At 44.4% G+C, this 20,451-nt stretch overlaps 1 protein-coding gene across 1 annotated transcript in view; it reads left to right on the top strand.

Moving 5' to 3' along the window:
- SLC25A17 (solute carrier family 25 member 17) overlaps positions 1-20,451 on the top strand; it is a 64,016-nt gene that overhangs the window by 21,531 nt on the left and 22,034 nt on the right. The window contains exons 2-6 of the mRNA XM_073327134.1: positions 4,758-4,818; positions 7,538-7,604; positions 14,220-14,371; positions 15,438-15,554; positions 16,928-17,073. Of these exons, the coding sequence (XP_073183235.1) occupies positions 4,758-4,818; positions 7,538-7,604; positions 14,220-14,371; positions 15,438-15,554; positions 16,928-17,073 (543 nt within the window). The remainder of the gene's footprint in view (positions 1-4,757; positions 4,819-7,537; positions 7,605-14,219; positions 14,372-15,437; positions 15,555-16,927; positions 17,074-20,451) is intronic.

The raw sequence follows: 20,451 nt of genomic DNA, 5'->3' as shown, positions 1-20,451 counted from the left end.
CGCTGCCAACTTTATAGATGCTGAAGAAGTCCAAACCCTCCAGATCTCCTTGCGGCTGAAACCCACACTGGACCTTTTGGAGATGATTGTTGGGTTGCCCCTATCATCGGGACCAGTAATCCAAGAGGCTGTCCCACTAGAGGCCATAGTAGAGAAGCACTGAGAAACAGTATGCCTCAATGTGATCAGGTCCCCATTCTTTGGCATTCCTTGGTTGGAGTGGCATGACCCATGTATCTACAGGTGGCAGAGGAAAATTAGCTTCCCTGAATACTTTCAGAAAGTGTGCCTCCAACAAAGCAACCAATCCCCAGCTGACCTGCTCCTGGGGCCCCAGGATGGAAGGAGACCCTTGGAAGCAGAACTCTTGACAGTGGGGGCTAGCCAGACAGGAATGGCCCCAGGCAAGAACCTCAGCCTCCTTGACAAGTACAGTAGAACTCAGAGTTACGAACTGACCAGTCAACCACGCATCTCATTTGGAACTGGAAGTACTCAGGCAGCAGCAGAGACCAAAAAAAAAGAAAAAACAAGTACAGTACTGTATTAAATTTAAACTACTAAAAAAAAGGAAAGCAGCATTTTTCTTCTGCGTAGTAAAGTTTCAAAGTTGTATTAAGTCAATATTCAGTTGTAAACTTTTGAAAGAACAACCATAACTTTTTGTTCCGAGTTACAAACATTTCAGAGTTGCGAACAACCTCCATTCAAACTTTCTGGGTGTGTTTGAAAAGAAAAATGCAGACTAAATGGGTGAACCAAGTCCACACTCCTGCCATATGTAGTTTTCTTAAAACAACGCTGACTGTGCCTCTAAGGGTCGGAGCTCCTTCTTCGCTAAATACAGATTTCATCCCCATTTCCACCTGGTGTTACCAGCAATCTCTCCGAATCCCACTGCCACTGATGGGTTCCAACAGATCCATCTCATTCAGGAAAAGCTCAAGAACCACCTTGAAGAGGCGAAGGAGGTCTACAAGCGGCATGCAGATTGTTGATGACAAGAAGCTCCAGTATTTATGGTAGACCAAAAGATGTGGCTTGCCATCAAACACCTCCAGACCAGGCGATCCTCCTGCAAATTGGACCACCAGTTCCTGGGACCTTTCCTGATATGCCATCAGATTAACCAATTTATCTTCAAATTCCAGCTTCCCCAGTCTCTCAAAATACACCCAGTTTTCCATGTCTCCTTTCTGAAGCCCTATAATGAGAACTACCCCCCCAGCCAAACCACACTGCTATCTCAACCACTCGAAATCCAGGGTCACGATGAATACGAAGTGCACGGCATCCTCAGTTCCCGACAGATACGTGGCTGTCTGTGCTCTCCATTGGATTGGGAAGGCTACGACCCTGAAAAATGTGCTTGGGAGCCTGCCTCCCATGTCCATGCCCCTGACCTGGTGGAGAAATTCCACAAAACTAGCCCTGACAAGCGTGGACTGACACCACCTTGAAGGGGGGCCTGTAAGCGGGGATGATGTTACAACCTGCAAGGCTGGTATCTGCGGGGTTCAGGGCTACTGATGCCTCTACAATCACCACAAGAGGCTTAGGCTGTGCTCCAACTTGAGGACCCTATGGGGCTCAGCTTGGCAGGAAGTACCACCCAGCAGGACCAGAGTGGCGGCCTCAGACAACTCCTTGATTGGCCAATAGCAAAATATACAACAGGAAGCCCTGAAGGGGAGCTGTGTGATCAACAACATAGACTGCCTGCCTCTGCTCCAGACCCTGCTCGCAAGAGACACTGTACTCTGGCTTCTGACCCTGCCTGCCTCCTGATACTTGACTCTGCCTTCTGGCCTCTCACAGACTCTGATTTCCCGGTACCGGACTCGGACTGACTCCTGCTCTGACCACTAGTTCTGACCGCACATGTCCTGGTCACTTGCCCTTCCCCAAAAGGATGTTACACAATCTCTACCAACAAAAGACTCGAGCCCAGTGCTCTTATGCTTTCAATGAGCTACATTAGCTGGAATTTGAGCGGAGAAGATAGGGCATGTCTCCCCTTTAATAACCTGCTCTGTTCCATGGAATTAGACAATTCCAACTGAATTTGCTCAGTTTTGTTTGCACAAATCAGAAAAAAAACTTCCTCATACCAGGAGGCTCTCTACTCAGGAACTGACTGGAAGCAATTCAGATTGACCAAGCTGTCCATTTACAGAAACAGACTTGCTAGTCAAGATTTTGCAATTGCTGTGAAGGAAGGTGTTGCAGCTGGCCCAGTGCCTCCTCTGTACAGTCACCAGTCTATTGTAAGTGGACCCAGCTGCTGGGTCCCATGTGCTTTTAAGCCAACTGAGTCTGGGTAGAGTCTAGTCACGGAGTCTAGCTTTGGGTTTCTAGGGTGCACTCCCAGGATCAGGCCTCTTGTCTGAGTACTTCCTTGGGACCTGCAGTCTAGCTACTCTAAATCCCCAAATCAGTGTCCCAGACCTCCTAATTGCATATACACACAGACAGAGTTCCACCCAGCTGTGGGCAACCCTAGCTTTTTGTTTAACCCCTGTTTGGACAATGTGGTGTGAAAGCAAGGAACATAGACGTTTAGTAAAGTAATCTCTTAACTATAGTCATTTTACTCTTAAGAAAGTGCAGAGTTTCAGATATTTACAGTATAAGAAAAGTTCTGAGATTCAACCCCATCCTAGTCTGATCTCACCCTTTCGAGAAGTGAGGTCTGCTAGTGTTCTGGCTGGTCAGAGTCCCTCCTTCTCTCTCTCTCCCTCCTCTGCACCTCCAGCTTACATGTGACGCCCCCCTGCTCAGAGAAGGAACACCCTTAAAATACAGTCCCTGTCTAGTTTCGCCATTGTGTCCAGAGTAAGGCCTCGCCTACACCTAAAATGTAAGCCAACTTAGCTTTGTTGCTCAGGGCTGTGAAATATTTCATGCCCTGTGCAACATAGTTAGGTTTACGTATCTCCCACTGTAGACGCAGCTAGGTTGACAGAAGAATTCTTCCATTGACATAGCCACCGCCTCTTGAGGGGGTGGATTTACTACTGCAACAGAAAAACTCCTTCTGTTGCTGTATTGTCTACATTACCACAGGATAGTAGTAGCGCTGCAGGTGTGCTGCTGTAGCACCTGTAGTGTAGACATCCCCTGGAAAGCTGCAGATCCACCGATCATGCTGATGATGTGGATAATCAAGGAAGTTCAGCATATAATACAAAATTGAGTGCACAGAATAACCCAGACATGCCAACTCTTTCACACAAGGCAAAAAAAGAAGTCTTGGCTTACCTCAGAGCCACATTATAGAAATAAAATAATAATAAAAAAATCACTGTTGCCATCACTTGGATTCAGGTGGGAATTTCTGCTTTCTTCCTTGTTGCTTCATTGTTTACAAATCCTCTATGAGCGATGAGGCTGAAGCTTCAGAAGAAGATACTTACAGGCCACTTTATGAGTCTTAGTATTACAGTAGTGCCTGGAGGCTCAACCAGGTGGGGGCCCCATTGTGCCAGGTGCTGTACAGTAAAAGCCTGCTCCATTCTAAAGAGCTTACAGTCTTAAAAATAAGAGTCAACAGGGCAAAAACAACAAAGAGTCCTTGTGGCACTTTAGAGACCAACAAAGTGCCACAAGGACTCCTTGTTTTTGCTGATACAGACTAACACGGCTACCACTCTGAAACCATTAAACAGGGTGGTGAGGCAAATAGTGGAAGTTGTGGAGGGAGGAGCCATACTGCCATATTTACAAGCATGGATGCCGACTCTGTGGGTGCTCCAGGGGTGGAGCACCCACAGAGAAAAATTAGCAGGTGCTTAGCCTGCAGCAGCAGTCAAGCCCCCCTCCTCCTGCCCACTGGCTGCCCCCGTGCTGATCAACTCCTCTCCCTCCCTCCCAGGGCGGGGGTGGGGGCAGAGGTGGAGTGGGGGTGGGGCCTGGGCTGAGCCGGAGTTTAGCACCCCCGGGGAAAATTAGAAGCCAGTGCCTGTGTTTACAGAATCCAACGGCTGTGCTGCACAAGAAGTAGAGAATATTGGCCAAGATTTCACCCTCTATATCTAATTAAAACTACGGGGTGAATTTTATGAAAGCAGACTGTAATTTCCTAAATTGGAATTTGGCTAAGCACTGGGATTGACTTGCAAAAACTGCATCTGAATTTTTAATGAGCACCGCTATTTTGTCTCATTTAGAAGGCAGCACCTCTCATAACAATGGTCCCTTGTATTGTGCTCTAGGGCACTATTTTGATCCTAATTTAGAGGGATAAATGCCATGTAATTTTAACATTCCTCCTTCCAGCATAACCTTTTATCAGACTTGTATAGGTGGGGCAGAAGTGGGAATGGAGAAACAAACTAGTGCTCTTTTATCTGCTTACTGACATCAGACTTCTAAAAACTTTTATGCTAAAGGAGAGCTTTGCAATCATTTCAGTTTATTTACAACTTATTTAATCACATTTGAAAGCCTTTTCTCTAACCCTGTGACCAAAAGTTTCCAGTTGTCTATTGGTATCTATAGAGTTCATTTTCTTTTTCTGTTAAATTTTGTTATGCATATTACTCTTCACCTTTATTCAGCAAATTTTGATTTTGGGTGGGAACAGAATTTACAGGGGTAAACAAAAGGTCATTGTTAAGCAGTTTTTAACAAAGAATATAGTTTAGTTCTTGTTTATGTGGAGTAATTTTGCTGAGAAACTTGTAATGATTGTGTATGTAACTCATTACAGACAGATATACAAAAAATTGCTAATTAACTGTTTTATCATTTTTCAGGGCAGTGTGACTGCAATGACAGTATTTTTTCCTTTGGATACAGCTAGACTTAGACTTCAGGGTAAGTGTCTAAACACCTGTGTCTTTGTGGCTCCTGTCTTTGTTTCCATTTCCTTTTAGCCTCGGCACTTCTGGGAGTAGTTGCATGGGGATCGTGATGGGGTGCACTCACCTCTTGTGAGTGCCTCCTGTCACCTGGGTATCATCCTGCACTCTTTTTCTGCTCCTGTTGCCCTGTCAGCTGTTGCTGGGCAGGTCTTCAGTGGCTCAGCCCTCCGTTCACGTCACAGTCTAAAATGGATGACCACCTTCTGGGGTATCAAGCATCCAGCAGGGCATATCACAGTGCTCTTATTAGTGTCTTTAACCCTGCCTCTTTGCAGAGATCTCATCCCCTTTCTGGGCTGGCTTTAAGTTCATTTCTGCCCTGTTGTAGAGCACTGCCCCCAGGGCTTTCACCCTCAAGACTTTGACTTTTTGTTCTTGCTGCCCCAGCTGTCCAGCCACATCATCTCTTAAATTCAGTCCCCTTCTGGAGTAACAAAGTCCCACTAATGGTTGGCTCTCTCCAGGGTCTTCAGCCCCATCTCATAAGAACGGCCATACTGGGTCGGACCAAAGGTCCATCTAGCCCAGTATCTTGTCTTCCAATGGTGGCCAATGTCACGTGCCCCATAGGGAATGAACAAAACAGGTAATTATCAAGTGATCCATTCCCTGTCACCCATTCGCAGCTTCTCTGAACACTTCTCAGGGCTTAGGCCACTTCCCCAGGGAACCAGGCCCGCCCACTACTCCAGGTCCCAAGTCAGGGACCCTATAAACAGCAGCCTTGTACTGCTTCCATTAATAGTTGCTGCTGCTGTATTCCCTGGGTTGCTTCCCCCTGAGTCCCATCACCTTCGCCCATTACTTTTGGGTTACAGTTTTTGGGTTCTCTCTGTCTTATCCCTGCTTGAGCAGTGTCTTTCCCAGGCCTCCTTCCTAGAGAGAGTCTCTTTGTCCTTCCTCACCCTTCTGGTCCCAGCTAGCAACCGACCTGCTCAGGCCCTGCAGCTCTTTTTAGCTGAGCCTGCTGCACTCTGATTGGCTGCTTCCGTGCAGCCTTTCTAGGCAGCCCTGGGGGACCCACTTTAACTGCTCCTTTCCTGAGGCAGAGTATGTTAGGACTGCGAGACCTGGCACACCCCCATCATAGGGATCTCCTCTGTGTAAACAAGGATCTTTCCTTTTGTTCCTTCCTCATCACCAGCAACATTCTTCTAGTTGAGGCTGATTAAACCTTAGGAACAGCACTGACTGACTCTTTAATTAGCTGAAAAGTCATTGCTGTGTGACTTATGGCTCACATTTGAATGTCTAAAGTCTGGTCTACACTACAGACCTATCTTGGAATAACTTCGTTGCTCAGGAGTGTGAAAAATGGGTGAAGTAGTTATGGCACCTTAGAGACTAACACATTTATTTGAGCATTTATTTGAGCTCAAATAAATTTGTTAGTCTCTAAGGTGCCACAAGTCCTCCTTTTCTTTTTGCGGATACAGACTAAAACGGCTGCTACTCTGAAACCTGAAGTAGTTATATTGACCTAACCCCCCGTGTAGCCAGCACTGCTTCTCCCACTGACGTAACTATCGCTTCTCAGGGAAGTGGATTAACTACACCAATGGGAGAACAGTCTCTCCTGTCAGCTTAGAGCATCTTCGTTAAAGTGCTATAGTAGCTGTGCTGATTCAGCGTTTTAAGTGCAGACTGGTCTTGCCAGCCCATGGGAACAACACTATGTGCAGGAGAAAAACAAGCACGTTCTTGCCTAAGGCATTGTGCCATAGGGGAATTTAAAAGCACAGAGTGAGAGCGAAATTGGGAGTACAAATATCCCATGTTTCCCAAAATTAAACTTTAACTCCTGAACAGCCCATGGTTGTCAAGCCTGAGTATTTCCTACTTATAAGCTACAGAAGCAGAAGGCATCTGATATTAGGCTAAAGCTTTATTAAGAACTGGGATGAGATCATTTGACAAATATTCAGAGATGTATGCTTGAATTAGCCCCATAATACTGTACAGCAGTCCTCAGCTCTTAGAAAACGAGGCTTTTTCCCAATGCATGGTCATCTGTAAACTGGCTGTAAGAGGCAGGTTTATTCGGATCTGGGGGTCAGGGAATGTTTTTGACAGTGAAACAGGGAAGGGAGTCCCACCTCTGATTCATGGTCCAATTATCAGATCAGGAATTAACAAAAGTTAAGGGGCAGCTGCCCACGGGCACATCTCAGGGCTTCTCTCCACTTACCAGGGGATCGATGCGCGGCAATCGATCCACGGGAGTTGATTTAGCGAGTCTAGTGAAGACCCGCTAAATCGACTGCCGATTGCTTTCCTGTCGACTCCGGTATTCCACCGGAACAAGAAGCATAAGCTAAGTTGACAGGAGAGTTTCTCCCATCGACCCAGTGTGGTGTAGACACCGCGAAAGGTCGACCTAAGCTACATTATTCATGTAATTGGAGTTGCATAACTTAGATGGACTGAGCCCCATAGTGTAGACCTGCCCTTAGTGTTGCTGGGGAGGAAACAAATAAGGAGGCAGGAAACCTTAAATATCAAGTGGAAAGAGATAGATGCTTTCAATGGTGGCTAGGGAGCTGGGAGAAAACTGAGTCATTTATGGAGAAGGCGAAATTGGCAGATTTAGAGGAGTAGAGGAATAAGGAGTTGATGATGAGTACTTTCAACTTTTAAAGTGCTAAAAATTAGATCTGTCTTTTGTCTTCCAGTTGATGAGAAACGCAAGTCCAAGACAACACACACAGTGCTACTGGAGATAATCAAAGAAGAAGGCCTGTAAGTACAGATGTTCACAATTATCTTGATAAAAGTTAACCTTCAGAAGTGCTGTGTATGTGCATCCAGTGAGCCTCCATATATCTGGATATACTAGTCTCCATATATCAGTCTCTTCATTTGTCTGGATTCTCTGAGGTGTGAGTTTCTAATCATACAGGTGCAGTCTCCTTTTAGATAACCTAGCCACCATAAATAATAGGCTGTTTTGGGATATGCTTTCCAGTTAAAGGTTCATTCTTTCTTCTCCCCCATCACCTGGAGAATCCCACAAATGGCTTTTTGGACCCAGGATGGAGAATTAGGATCCTGTGTAGCAGAAATTAACCTTCATGTCCTTGCATAGAGCTGTGCTGTAGGAGTTGCATGCCTGCCTACAGAACCTTGTTGAAAAGTACTGACTGACAAGTAGGTGTGTATGTAACCCTCCCTTGGAGCTCTTACTCCAAGAATTCCTGGTATTTTACACTAGAGTAGAGTTGTCAGTCCTAGCATCCTAGCCAGGTTCCAGTTTGCCTAATAACATTTTGCCTTTTTCAGACTTTACCCATGCAGTTACAATTGGTGAAACTAGGAGTTTGTCTACAGTTAAAACTCCCATTGGCATAGATAATCTACCTCCCCAAGAGGCAGTAGTTAGGTTGACTGAAGAATTCTGTCGACCTAGCGCTGTCTACACCGCTAATGGGTGTGGATTTTTCACATCCCTGACATACTTATTTTTCCAGTGTAGACCAGGCCTAGGTTAAACACTTTCCCTAGCCCCTAAAAATAGAAAAGGAGTGAAAGAGGAATCCACAGATATGGATGTCATGATTTTTGTGACCTGAGAATCATGCAGGATCAACAATAAACTGTGTGTAAGGCTCTGGGAAAGCAAATGCCAAAAAGTAAGAGTGAGCATAGGGAGAAAAAAACACTTGTAAACCAGTTGATACCATCTTTGGCTCACAGTTTTGTATTTCCATTATCTACTCTGAGGAATTTATAGAAGGTGTAAACAGCTACAGAAATCAAGGCGTCCATAATAAGAGAGAGATTTGAGGATGTAATAGTTGGATTTGAAAGACTGTAAAAATGAGACTTTGTGCACTTACAGCAAAATTGAAAATCCAAGTTCTTCAAATGGTTGCACATGCCCATTTCACTTCAAGTGTGTGTGTGTGTGTGCGCATGCCAGTGCACCCAAGGCAGTAAATTTTTTCCCCATATTGATATCTGTCAGTGTGGTGCATGTGCTCTCAGCAGAGCTTCGCTGTTAGCCTAAGGTACAAAGGGCAGAGCTGCCTCAATCCTCCTCTGTTCCTTTTCACCATGATAGTTGGAATGTGTGTGCTCATCACACCTTTCCCTTTCTCTTATGAAATAATGTTTTCTAAAAATTATTATCGTATATAGTTTTAGTTAGTGTACTTGCTTTTGGCAAATTTTTGCTTGGAGCTTTTTGTTGGAGCTTTTTAAGCTCTGTCCTGGGGCATGCCTAAATCCCCAGGGTTTAAGTGCTTTTCTGGCTGTAACAAGTCTATGCTAGTCAGCAATCCTCACTCCCATTGTTTAGGGTTTATGGGGAGGACATATTAGATATAGGAGCCCTATCTGCAGGAGTTTAAGTCTAGGAAAGTAAGACTTCGACATCTCTTCATGGAAATTGCTTTATGCCTCCACTTGGAACCCAGCCACTCGGTACACAGGGGTTCAGACTTAATCCACGCAGGACTGCACTACTAGATTTGGCGGTATCCCCTTGCCAGAGGGAGTCAGAGAAAAGATGCCGCTCTCCTTCTCTGGTGCTGCACAAATGGCTGAAGAAAGCAGACAGTTCACGTTCTTCTAGCCAGAAAAGCCCTCTTTGTTCATGAGGGCTAGGACCGCAACGACATCACACAGGAAAAAGGTGGGCACTGAGGTTAGAGCTCCAGGCCCAGCTAGGCAACTCCCTGGTATCACATACCTGACTAGCAATGTAGAGTTGTTGTGTCCGGCACCACCTTTGGTACCATGAAGACTGGCTGCATTGTTAAGATCTTCTTCAGCATTGAGTTAATTTTCAGTGAATGCTCTGGGGCATCTCTCCCTCTCGGTACAGATGACACCTGAGGGACTTCCTTTGCTTCTTGGTTCCAGACTCACCTTTGCTGCAAGGCATTGAGGTACCGGCATTGCCCATTCATGCAATGCAAGCTTTGGTACCTGTTTCATCCTTGGTACCATGAGGGGCTACACAGTTTTTGGTACCATTGTGGTGGAACTGGGAGGTGGTGAGGGCTAGCACCTACATAATGGAACTAGTACAAGGGTTGATGTATGTTTCTGGCCCCCCAATGTTTTCTGCTCCCATATTATCTTGTAGAGGCCGGAGTAGGACCTGGAGGAGGGTATGGAGTGGATGTGTTGGTGCATGGGAACAGGTTTGCCTCCAGGGAGCAGGTAGCAACAACTCTCCTCTCCTCTTCTTCTTTTACATTGGCTGGGGTTAGTGTTCAGGGACCACACAGGGCTGGCTGGAAGAGATGGTCACTCATGTGAGTCCCTAGTCCAGCGCAGTCCGACCAGCCATTGCTGATAGAGATACCCAGTCCAGTGAGGGCAGGTGTGTGTGTGCCAGCCACTGAGGAACTGGCATAGGAATGGAAGTAGGAATTGCTGGGATGCCCCTTCCCATCCTGGAGCTGGCTACTCCCTCCCTCTCAGTCTTAGTAACTCCCCTTGCTTCCCTTCTTATCCCCCTCTGCTCCCCAATTCACAGCGAGCTTCTGCCTTCCAATTGATGACACTGATGGTAGGCAAAAGCTGTGCTGTTTAGCAGGGAAGACAAACAGTACCATTAGCGAGAAAGCTGCTAATGCTTCCCCTGTTACTATCTACTTCTTGTCCTTTCGGTTCCCAACGTCCTGCTGCACCGCCTGGTACTGCACCACCTTGGCTTTCTGATTATACTTACTCCTCCCTGGATTTGGAGGTGGGATCATACACACTCATTACAGGAGATCTCAGATTTCCCTTTCTGCTGGTTGAGGTGTTGGCACTGGCATTCTCACTGGACCAGGTCCAGGGATCGGATGCTTTGGGGTTGGTCTCTGATACCATATCAGATCCAGTAATGGCTTTTTTGGAATCCTCAGGGTGTCCCTCCAGACACTAGGTCCTCATCTCCTGCACCTGCTACTACTAAGTCTCTGTCCAGTCACTCTATCTAGTGCCAATCCCAGTACGCAGTAAGTGGTGGAACTTAAATCTCCAGAGTCTGGCCCATGTGGTAAGAAGGTTCAGCAGGCATCAGAACAGGTTGATACTGTGATGTCGTCACTGAACACTTCCTCACCTTCTCCTGATGAAGCCACTGTCTTTGAAATGTCCTCCCTGGTTCCTGACAATTATTAGATGTATGAGGATGCTCCTTGGTTAACTCCCCGGGAAATGGACTGTTCCTTTGAAGTTAAAAACATACTTTTAAATAGCAGAAAGCCATCCACCAAATGCACTTACTTCATGAATAAGGCCCTGAGAAAATCATGGCTTTTTAAAAAAAATTCATGGCAGTGTAATGGTAACATATAGAATTTTGTGGAATATGCATGACTGTCAAACTGCTGTGATTTTTCCAACAGCAGCGAGTTGGAAATGAGCATCCATGTGCACCAGTCTTGTGCTCTGTGTGGCTCCTACCATGCAGCAGCATTTGTGGGAGGGACTCAGGAGCTGGTTTATGTGACATGCAGTGCCAGTGCCGCTGCTACCCAGAACACACTACAAGCCATACCAATTACAAGACTGGCTTGCATGAATGCCTACTTCTACCTCTCTGCTGTTGGAAAAATAGTGATATTGGACTAATTTAGCATTTTCTGCACAGTTCATGAAATTGGAATTTTTACAGGCCCCTGGTCATGAAATGGAAAAGATTCTCTGTGTGGTCCCAGTGGAAGGGTACCCCTCCCTTGCAGGCTTCCATATATTTTCTTCTGGATTATCTGCTTCACCTAACAGAAAAGAACTCTGTCAGTTCCCTGAGAGTTCAGTTGGTGGCTGTTTCTATACTCCGTTCTCCTATAGAAGGAAGATCTGTTTTTTCTAACCTTACTACTGTTAGATTCTTGAAATGGTTGCACAGGCTCTTCCCATCTGTAAGAGATCCCACACCATCATAGGATCTAAAATTGGTTTTGTCAGCTTTAATGGGACCCACCCCCCCTTTAAGCCTATGACTAGTTGCTATTTTTCTCATTTCTCAATGAAGGTAGTGTTCCTGGTGCCTATTACTTTCGCAAGTAGCATAACAGAATTTCAGGCTTTAGTTGCTGATCCTCCATCTCCCATATGGTGTTCTATGAAGATAAGGTCTGCTTATATCTACATTTCTAACTAAAGTGGTGTTAGATTTTCACCTAAATCAGTCTATATACTTACCAACTTTTTTTCCAAAGCCTCACTCTCATAAAGATGAGGAAAAACTCCATACTTTGGACATCCACAGGGCATTAGCTTGTTATCTGGACAGGCCTAAGCAGTTTAGATTATTCATCTCCTTTGCTGACAGACGAAGGATCAACTCATTTCTCCTCTGAGAATTTCCTCCTGGATTTCTTCCTGCATTCTACTGTGCTATGATATCACTAAGGTTTCAACACCTGAGAGTGTTTCAGCACACTGCAAGCAGCATCAGCTGCTTTCTTAGCCATCAATGACATTTGCAAGGCTGCAACTAAGTCATCTGTTCATATCTTCACCAGTCATTATGCTGTCTCCCAAGCCTCAAAAGATGATGCTAGATTTGTGAGAGTTGTGTTGCAGTCCTTGTTCAGCTAGACTCCGATACCCTCCTTGATCTCATACTGTTTGTCAGTCACCTGGAATGGACATGTTCAAACACTTGAAGAAAAAAAATGATATACCTGTTTGGTAACTTTTTCTTCGAGTTAGGTTGCATGTGTCCATTCCATGACCCACCCTCCTTTCCCCCTTCATCAGAGTCAAAAATATAGGCTGCTGGTGTGAAGGAACTTGGGGTGGGTCCACCCATTATACCTTTAGCTGGCACCGCAAGCACGTGGAGGGCACATGCACTGCCCTAATGGGAAAAATCTCCCACATATTGAAGAACAACAGTTGCCAAACAGGTACATAACCGTTTTTTTCCTGGCAATGGGAAACTTATTGATTTCCATCAAGACACTTAAGAGCTCTAGAAAAGCTAACCTAGTTTTGGAGAAATGGGTGGGACAACTGGAAAAACAATAAAAGGTGCAAGATCCCAAGCATAGTGTGGGTTTCAGTTGGCAAAGGCTCCTTTCACGCTATACAAATATTTGTGGTAGTGGAATTTGTTTTTTTAAAACCGGTTTCGCTAACACAGGTTTTCTTCTTAGGCCCTTGTCTGCACCAGGAAAACACTGTTCTTAACTTGTCAAAAACTGCTTTGTCTGTTTCCTCTCATTCCCACTTTTCTCAAGTGATGTTGAAAGCAGTTTTCTGCTGGTGTGGTCTAGTTCATCTTGTTGTTGTGAATTCGATGAGACAAGTTCAACACCTGGATAAAATTCAGGACAGTAACTTGGATTTACTCTTATCACCAGGACAGGTTTGGATTGAGGGTACTGGTAACTTGAGCCACTAAAATAAACTGATTTTTCTTATCTTTGATGTTTGCTGTTTTGCACTTTGGGAGGTTTCTGCTGGAAAAATATTTGTAATCAGATCATCAGAAGTATCTCTGATTTTTATGAACCCTTTGTGGGTTTATTTTGTTTTTAAATAGAGTATATGGTTCATATAAGGTGTATATATATTTTTCCTGAGATAGAAGGGACCAGAAACATGCAAGAGTTGGTTTTTCCTTCTCCATCTTCTCTTTCTTCCCACCAGTAACTGTACTACTGACAGTTAATCATGGAAGCCTGTAACTTTAGAAACTTAACTCTTCGTACTTTCCCAATGAAATGGGGGAATGTTGATACGTACAATTTGAAGATACACTGACTATAGATTTTGTGAGTCTGTTTCTCTTTTAACTTATACCAGCGTTTGTAACTCCACTTATTTCAGTGGAGTTACTCATGAGTGTTATCAGTATAAGGAAAGAATTGAGTGCTTTATTTTAACCAGTAATAGAGTTAAGAATTATATTGAGTCAGTGTGATTGTTACTGGTTGGAAATTGTCTCAATATAATGGTAATATATATAGTGCCAGCTGTGTGAATCTTCCCCTACACACACACACAAACAAAGAAAGGAAAAATAAATAAATGCAATTTTTAAAAATTGTGTTTGCTGTCCCTGGCAAAGAGTAGATGTTGTTTTCTATCCCAAAGGTATAGTATTTCAGTAGCATATAAAAAACTCCTATATTGATGGATCTGCAAAACACTTTGGGATCCTTGTGGATGAAAGACAGTATATAACTCCTTATTGGGTCCACAACTCTGTTCTCTGTGTATCTGTTTAACCAATGGCTTCCAGTGCTTTTTTTTTCTCTTTGGAGGCCTGATCTGAAGTCTGTTGAAACCAATGGAAAAATTCACATTGACTTCAGAGTGCTTTGGGTCAGATCCCAGATGCTTTCAATTTATAATGGTAGTTTTCTGACCCTTATTTTGCCTGCTGTTTTTTCTCCTCAGCCTGGCACCATATCGAGGGTGGTTCCCTGTTATCTCCAGCCTCTGCTGCTCCAATTTTGTCTATTTTTATACGTTTAACAGTCTCAGAGCTCTCTGGGTCAAAGGCCAACATTCTACCACAGGAAAAGATTTGGTCCTGGGGTTTGTTGCAGGTAATGGAACCTATAAGGCATGATGACATAGTATGTCATAACATGAGATGCTGTGAAACGCCGATTTTTAACTGAATTACATAATGACCTCCTTGCTTTATGAAGCCCTTTGGAGGTCATGCTGGCTGGGTGTTTTGTATTTTGTATCTTATAGAGAACTGCTTCATATTATGGCTCTCTTTATTTGTCATGCATATTTACTCTAGATCTTCTACCACCCCACATTCTCTGGGGGTGTGGGTGTATATGTACACACACACTTATAAAATGATTTCTGTTGAATGCTCAGACAAAAAAAGTATCTGATATTGAGCCATTTTCTCTATGTAATGTACCCCTTACCATGGTACCTAAATGCCATTATCTTCCAGGACAGATCAAAGTGGGAGTAGATTTCCTACTGATATTAGGCTTCTTTGTTAAAGATTTTTGCAACTTTGCAATATTTTGAATGACTAAATCTTCTTTAACTAGGTGTTGAATCAGTAGCTTTTACCACCGTCATTGAATCATGTGGAGTAGATCTTCCAGCAGATATCTAACGGGGGAGAGGTCTGTTTCCCACCCATCCTGCTTTCCTTTGCAGGCAACAAAACTAGACTGGAAGAGTTTTAACAAAACTTGTCTGGTTTCTAAAAATTCCCAAAGCTGTAAACAACATGGCTTCTCTTATAACTGAGTCTAGCTGGATGGTAACTAATAGATATACTTTTCAACACGTTGGGCCAAATTAATCCCTGAAGTAACCCCACTGAAGACTGGTCAAGCAAATTCTAAGACAAAGAAACCTTTAATTAGTTGTTGAAAAACCCGTTGTTTTGGCTTCTGTGGCCTCATTGGAGAAACTACAGAAATAATTTTAGTTAGAAGCTGTGTAGTTATCTTTGCTGTGTGTTGGGCTTTTTTTAAATTCCTGCTATGTAGTTTTCTATACTATGTGAATTACTACTGAGTTATTTTGTACATTGAAATTAAAGAAGGAAAAAGTGTAGAAAAACACCCATTTTTTGTGTTTTACTTTTGTTAAGATTTATTTTCTTCTCCTTGTGGGGTGCTTTTGTATTAGGTATTGTGAACGTACTCTTGACCACTCCACTCTGGGTAGTGAACACACGACTGAAACTGCAGGGAGCAAAGTTTAGAAATGAAGATATTGTACCAACCAACTACAAAGGCATTGTAGGTAAGCACCTGCTGCAGTCATTTTTCTCAGTGAATTTCATGTTTGTGAAAGATATTGGATTGATGGCTCTGAAGACCAAAGTCCCTTATCCACGGTAGCACAGGTCTCCCACCCTTCCTGTATGTGTGCACAGTGCCCATCTTTGATCCTGAAAAGGGGTCCACTTAAGGGAGGAGGGTTGTGCAGTCTTTCTGACCCATTCAGTTCTTGAACTTTTTTGTAGAAACTGACAAGGGAGCCAACTTTTGCCAGTTCTGGTTGTAGCTGTTAGGGGTGTGGACACTTATTCTGCTAGGCCCACAAACTGATTACATGTAGGTTATTGAATAGCCAATGAGGTAACTGTGGCTTCCAGTCATCACTGAACTGGACTAAAGTTTGAACTGTCAGTCTAGAAATATAAGCCTTTATTTACCATCTTTAATCTCCTGAACTATCCAGTCCTCCAAACTGTCTCCATTTTTTTTAATATGCCTCAGTGCTCTATTCCTGTATAGCTCCTGTATAGTAAATATTTTGTTGGTGGAGGTAGAATATACATCCCATGATTCCTTTGTTTTTTTTTTCTTGCTGCCTGAGAACTCCAGAGAGTGACCTTATGACCGTGACCCAGTGCTGCTGACTGACTAGCAATAGCCTCTCCATGAAGATCTTGTATATTTATTTTATTGCCCTGATCCATGCTTTTGAGTGGGGGAAGAAGTCAAATATTTAAACTTTGTGGTAGCCAGCTTCTCTAAACACAATTCTTTATTACAGAAATTTCAAACTTGAACCGTTTGAAACATAGGGAATTAATTTTGATGCTGTGTACCTTGTTTTTGTAAGTGAAAAATGTCTCATGTTTAAAATGAAAACCAAAGACGTTCAAGTTCCAATTTAGCCTCTTGATTTTAGTGTTAGCAGGTGGTGACTGGGAGATGACATTCTAAGGTAGCTTCCAGTTAAATGGAACAGAGGCAGAGGGAGGTTAACTTTATGATCAGCTATGCTGCCTGTTGTTAAAATGAAACATAACCAAATAAAGCTCTGAAGAGAGCCATTTTAGCTAGAAGAATCTCATGGTGACATTGGGCCTCTGTAAAAGGGGAACATCTACACAAGGAGGTAAATATAAGCTGTATGACTGGTGCCAGTTTGACCAAGAAACACCTCTGCCCCCCACTCTGTCCATCATTGTTCCTGAATTTGTTCATTAGTTTAAAAGGCAAAAGTAGAAGTGTATCACAGGGAGCAGTGGGACCAGGCTGCTGAGATGACCCATACTCAATGGACGATGATATAAAAATGTAGAATTAATCATACCCTTTGCAATCAAAATGTCATTCTGTATGTTAAGAATTCCTGTTGCTTCTCTCCACTTTCCACATCAGATGCCTTTCATCAGATAATACGGGATGAAGGAATCTTGGCTTTGTGGAATGGTACTTTCCCCTCCTTGCTGCTGGTCTTCAATCCTGCCATACAGTTCATGTTCTATGAAGGGTTTAAACGAAAGCTTTTGAAGACACGACTGCAGGTGAGAGTAATAGATTTTTGAGATCAGAAGAAACTGTTATGATTATCTAGTGCAGCGATTCTCCAACTGTGGGTTGGGACCCCAGAGTGGGTCGTGACCCTGTTTTAATGGGGTTGCCAGTGCTGGCGTTAGATTTGCTGGGGCTCGGGTCTAAAGCCAAAATCTGAGCCCCATCCCCAAGGGCTGAAGCCCTCAAGCTTTGGCGCCCCCCAGGATGGCAGGGCTTGGGCTTTCACTTTGGCCCCCCAGCCTGGGGTGGTGGGGCTTGGGCTTCAGTCCCCCTTCCTGGGGTCCTGTAGTAATTTTTGTTGTCAGAAGGGGGTCAGGGTGCAATGAAGTTTGAGAAACCCTGATCTAGTGTGACCTCCTGCATAGCACAGACCATACAACCTCAACTGCTAGCTTCTTGATGAAGCCCATAACTTCTGTTTGAATTATAGTTTTTCTTTTAGAGAGAGCTTCATTCCTGATTTCAAATGATGGAGAATCAACTGCATCCCTAAGGAAGTTGTTCCAGTGATTCATTCCCCTCAGTTTAAAAAAAAAAAAAAAATTAATTCTTATTTCTAGTTTGAATTTGTCTTGCTTTAGCTTCCAACTATTGATCTTAGTATGCCTTCTTCTGCTAGATTTAAATTCTGTCTGTTATCAGAAATCTTTTCCCTATGTTGGTACTTGTAGACCGTAATCAAGTCACGTCTTACTTTGTGTCACAGTTCAGGGCAACTGCACCTGTATTCCCCCTTTGTGGGCCATGAAGGGCACCCTCTATTAGGATCCCGGTTCCCCAGCCATCACCTCTTTTGGGTGGAGACCCATGTCTCTCTCCCTCCTGACCAGGGATTTTCCAGGCCGCACGGTTCCCTGCATATAGTTTGAGTTTCCCAGCAAGTCAGACTGCCTAAGCAGGCCTGCTTTGCTTTCTCACTAGAGGCTATAAGCAGCAGAATTGCCCAAAGTCATAGTGTACCACACAGCTTCTCCTAAGCAAGCACATTTATTCTTAAGGTGAAAGCATTATAGAGAAAACAAATTAAAAACAATAGAAGAACATACATATGCTAATAAGCTTACCAGAGAGAACCTCAATTCCAACAAGGGGTCTGGCAAGTGATCAGGCCTTCATATCTCACCAAGGGGTTTTCTGTGGTGACGTGTTCATAACAGCTATTAGTTCAGAACAACAATCCCCATGAATCTGTGAATCATTCCTTTTATACAGTTTGGACCTCCGATATTGTCCTCAAGTAACAGATAATCAGCAGATAATGGTCCTTCCTCATGGTGAAACTTCAAAAGGATGAGTTCTTGCATAACCCTTGTGTGTGTATATAGGCAAACAAATTGTTTGTGTGTGTATATACATATACACACGCACACACACACTATATATATATATCAGACTCTTAAGGCCGAAGTGACTGAACTGGAGGAGCTAAGGGAGACAGAGAGGTACATAGAGGAGACTTTCAGGGACACAGTAGAGTGGTCTCACCCCAGTTTGACAGCCTCTGTGCTGGATGATGGAGGATGAAAGTCTCAGATAAGGAGAGCTTCAGGCTAGAGCGGAGGGAAACCGTCCCATAGTTGGGGACTTTCAGATGACGTGCTAAAGGAGCACTCAAGGAAGAGAAGGCCATTGTGGAGAAACTAAATAAATCTTTGCATAGGTCTTCACTGCAGAGGATGTGGGGGAGATCCACACACCTGAGCCATTCTTTTTAGGTGACAGATTTGAGGAAACTGTCCCATATTGAGGTGTCAGTAGAGGTGGTTTTGGAACAAATTAATGAATAGTAATAAGCCACCAAGACCAGATGATATTCATCTAAAAGTTCTGAAAGAACTCAAATGTGAAATTGCAGAACTACGAACTCTGGTATGTAACCTATTGCTTAAATCAGCCTGTGTACCAGATCACTGGAGGGTAGGTAATGTAATGCCTATTTTTTTAAAAAAGGCTCGAGATTATTCTGGCAATTACAGGCCAGTAAGACTAACTTCAGTATCTAGCAAATTGGTAGAAACTACAGTAAAAAACAGAATTGTCAAGACACATATATGAACATGATATGTTGCGGAATAGTCAACATGGCTTTTGTAAAGGGAAAAATCATGTCTCACCAATCTGTGAGAATTTTTTGAGGGAGTCAGCAAGCATGTGGACAAAGGTGATCCAGTTGATATAGTGTACTTGGACTTTCAGAAAATCTTTGACAGGGTCCCACACCAAAGGCTCTTAAGCAAAGTAAGCAGTCATGGGCCAAGAGGGAAGGTCCTCTCATGGTTCAGTACTGGTTAAAAGACAGGAAACAAGGGGTAGGAAGAAATGATCAGTTTTTACAGCAGAGAGGAGTAACTACCAGGGTCCCTGTAGTGAGGGGGATTGGCTGCCCTCAGACCCAGAGGGGGAGGGGGCCCTCACTTTGCATCCTGGTGGGCGGAGCCATGCCATGCTCAACCCTCCCGCCGGAAGTTCAGAGGGCAGGACTGGAAGTACAAAAGGCAGGCCGGAGAACTCAGTTGCGGCCCAGCTGCTGGAGGAGCCAGATGCCTCCTGTGAGCTCCCGAGCTGGAGGCTGCCACAGACCCCGAGGAAGCTGAGGACTAGCCAGGACCATTTTCAGACCTGTACAGAGAGGAGCTCCAAGCCCTGACAGAGGCCCTCTTCCTGGACAACCCTCTACAGAGCCAGGTGCGCCCTGAGGGGGAGTTAGGAAGTGGCCCAGGGGTAGCCGACTCCTGTCTGGCTGCAACACTGCCAGTGAGTGAATCAGCATATTGCGGTCAGGATATCTGCTGACCCAGTGGCAGACCGCTCTGCCACTGCTAGGGCCCTGGGCCAGAACGCAGTGGAGTGGGTGGGCCTGTGTCCCCCCTGCCACCCCAATTCGTGGGTGGCAGTCTCCCCCTCTCTTAGGCAAGAAACCTGCGCTTGTTTGCACTCCGCTAGAGTTAGGAGGCCTGATTGTTTTGTGGCTCAGCCTGAGTGCAGCCCTAAGCTCTCAGACTCTTTGTTGCCCCGCCCTGACCAGGAACTGGGCTCTGTAACTGTGTTTGTCATTCGGCCCTGATCACGGACCTGCACTGAGGTCTCCCATTGCCCCGCTGATCCCCACTCCAGGCGACCTCCCAGAGACATAGTGAGGTGGATTGGCCACCCACAGACCCGAATGGTGAGGGGCCATTCCCCCCAACGGACTACAGTCCCCAAAGGATCTGTACTGAGACCTTTGCTGTTAAACATCCATAAATGATCTGGAAAAAGGGGTAAACAGTGAAGTGGCAAAATTTGCAAACTATGAAATTACTCAAGGTACTTAAGTCCAGAACTGACTGTGATGACTTACAACGGGATCTCACTTGACTAAATGACAA

The sequence above is a fragment of the Lepidochelys kempii genome, chromosome 1 (genome assembly GCF_965140265.1).
Source record: "Lepidochelys kempii isolate rLepKem1 chromosome 1, rLepKem1.hap2, whole genome shotgun sequence".
Lineage (NCBI taxonomy): Eukaryota > Metazoa > Chordata > Testudines > Cheloniidae > Lepidochelys > Lepidochelys kempii.
The sequence above is the reverse complement of the archived record's forward strand: the minus strand, read 5'-3'. Positions and strand labels throughout refer to the sequence as shown.